This window comes from Sinocyclocheilus anshuiensis, unplaced genomic scaffold (assembly GCF_001515605.1).
Source record: "Sinocyclocheilus anshuiensis isolate Anshui unplaced genomic scaffold, SAMN03320099.WGS_v1.1 scaffold207, whole genome shotgun sequence".
Taxonomy (NCBI): Eukaryota; Metazoa; Chordata; class Actinopteri; order Cypriniformes; family Cyprinidae; genus Sinocyclocheilus; species Sinocyclocheilus anshuiensis.
The window spans coordinates 5,537,833-5,540,789 of NW_015551045.1; the positions used below are offsets into that span (position 1 = coordinate 5,537,833).

Here is a 2,957-nt window from a genome sequence, read left to right on the forward strand (position 1 = left end):
GCTTGTTCAGGTGTGTTTGATTAGGGTTGGAGCTGAACTCTGCAGGACTGCGGCTCTCTAGGACTGAACTTGCCTACCCCTGGCCTATTGTGTTAGTGGGAAATATTGGTTTACATTTCCAAACATTCCTTTTGCCATTAATTGTAATAATCCAGTGAGATATTTGTATGCACAAGGAGACTGACAGCAGCCAGTGCTCCACACAGAGATCTGATCTCATCATCATCCAGTCCTTCTGGAAGGACATAAAGACACAGAAAAAAACGAGACTAAATCCAAAAGAACTGTGGCAATGTCTCCAAGACACTTGAAGAAACCTTCCTGGAAAGCTATCTGAAAAACTACGCGCAAGTGTACCAAGGACAAAAGCTGTTTTAAATGCAAAGGGTGGTCACACCAAATGTTAATAGAAGTTAATTGATAAATAAAATGTATTAATGACATAATGTTTGAAAGCATCCTCACTTTGCAGCATTTTTACACAAGTGCCTAAAACGTTTCACAGGACTGTAGCTTTGCAGGAAGGTTTCTTCAAGCATCTTTGAGACGTTGCCACAGTTATTCTGGATTTTGTCTCAGTTTTTTTTTTTCTGTTTCTTTATGTAATACCAGATGGACTGGATGATGGTGAGATCAGATCTCTGTGTGGAACACTGGCTGTTGTCAGACTCCTTGTGGATAAACGGATATTACTGACACATACAGCAAAAGATAGAAATAACTGGCTTAAAGGGGTCCTACTTGTAGTTTTTGAAAAGTGATTTCTGTTACATAAAACATCTCCTTTTGAAGTGAACTTTGAGCTTTGTAACTTTGCAGATCTAAAATATTGGCCTAAGGCTTTTGCAAAGTAGTGTACGTTATACAGAGAAAAAAATCATTTTGGAACATTACATTAAGTCATGTTGTGTGCAATTAAATTTAAAACCGTTGACACTTGCCATTTCTATATGCGCCTATGTTTATGTTTAATATACTTGCATGTAAATGTTACATTAATATCAAATACTTTAACTGCATAATATTAATGAATTGTGTCTTCATCATATATCTAATTAATATCCTTTAAAAAAACAGAAAGGGTTTTAGCCAATTTCGATACACAGGAGGCGAAATCAAAGAATATGAGACGTGTGGAAAATATCAACAAAAAGCCTGAATAATTTTTAAGGTTTCTTTTTTTCTTCTTTCTTTTCAAATATGGAGGATTCCAGTTCTGAAAAGATGTTGTGTACATTTTGGCTACTATGTGTTTAAATCTGTATGTTTTAGGTAATAAAAAGTGTACGTCACGCTATAGCGTGTCACGTGACAGTGTGTAGTTTCAAGATGGCTGCGGAGACTCTCCCATCTCAATTTGATGTTGTCATTCTTGGAACAGGTATGAAATATCAACATTAACATGTTAATTTTTAATGGTTTGCGCTACAGAGGTGTTTTCTGTGCCTGGTATTGCTTTTTAGAAATGATGTGTTTTGCCACAGACACGTGAAACAGACACATATGAACGCGTGTGTGTTTTTGACATGTATGATGAAGAATAGCATTTATATATTTGTTTTGACAGTCATTCGACTGCTGAATTGTGTAATAGTAGCGAATCTGTAAGAAAGTGCAAAAGAAATCCGGGAATATGGTGTGACATAGGCTGGCCCTGAATCACAGATGAGCTGGAGACAGTGATGGAGGAACACTAACTTTAATGTTTCTTCACTGTGTTTGTGTGTTGAACTCCGTGTGAATTCAAATGGCTAATAATAATTTATTTTTATTATTATTATAAACACGAATTTACAGCAGTTATTAACATGAATAACACATTTAGTGTATTTTACTGTACTGTGTTCTATTATCTTACTGTAAAAAACATGAAGTTATTCAAATCTGATATATCTGGCAAATAATCATAATAATTATTATTAACACTTAATATGTACAACAATTAATAATAACAATTATTACAAAAATTAAAAATGTATTAACTTTCTATTAACATCTTGTATATTGTTTGTTGTCTGCATAAAACAAATCTAAAGTATGTGGGTAATATAAGAACAACAATAACAATAATAATAATAAACATTATTGTTAACACTTAATATTTACAACAATTATTACAAAAATAATAATTGTAATAACTTAATAACTTTGTTGTCTAAATTGTTAATTGTTTGTTGTCTGTATAAAGCTAATGCATATGGGTAATAATAACAATAATAATAATATAATAAATGATTGCTTTCATCATTATGAACACATTATTTACAATAATTATTTACAATATTAATAAAAGATCTTTGTTTATTGTCTTTTATTATTATTATGAGCACTTGTTATTAACAGTTACTATTAAAAATAATATTCATAACAAATTTTTACAACTTTACATATTTATTGTCTTTACTACTACTACTACTAATATTAATACTAATATTTTAGTATAGTATTAGTTTTGTTAAAGGGGTGATATGATGCTGCTAAAAAGAACATTATTTTGTTGATCATTTATTCGAATATTGCTACAAGCCACAAAAACAGATCTAATCATTTCTGATAACTAAAGTCAAAGTCAGTTTTTATATAAAATATTTTATATTAAGTAAGTTTTATCCAAAGCAACTTGCAGTACACTTATTACAGAAACATCTCCCTTGTGGTAATCTGGGGTTAGGATTGTAGGGCACAACGGTGATGGCTTGGACTTCTGACTACCAACTAGGGTTGGGCGATGTCTACCAAATTGGCATTGGACGATGTCTGCAGTGAAACATCGTGATGGACGATGACATCGGGGGGCGGGGGGTGTGCCCGAAGCATGAAACAAATAATGCTTCTACTGAGCCACTAAAAGGTTAGCCGCTTGCTAGCGGTAGCCTGTTGCATTACAGTACATGAAAGTTCACTTACCACATACACAGAGTAAGGAGAAATGTCTGATAGGACGATGGCGAATGATT

General features: G+C 33.0%; 1 protein-coding gene across 2 annotated transcripts in view; it reads left to right on the forward strand.

The window, feature by feature from the left end:
• The first annotated feature begins 1,309 nt into the window (after positions 1 to 1,309).
• Positions 1,310 to 2,957, forward strand: part of LOC107661743 (rab proteins geranylgeranyltransferase component A 2-like) — a 71,506-nt gene continuing 69,858 nt past the window's right edge. For both annotated transcript variants that reach the window (XM_016451509.1, XM_016451510.1), the window contains exon 1: positions 1,310 to 1,381. In XM_016451509.1, coding sequence (XP_016306995.1) covers positions 1,330 to 1,381 — 52 coding nt within the window. In that variant the 5' untranslated portion in view covers positions 1,310 to 1,329. The remainder of the gene's footprint in view (positions 1,382 to 2,957) is intronic.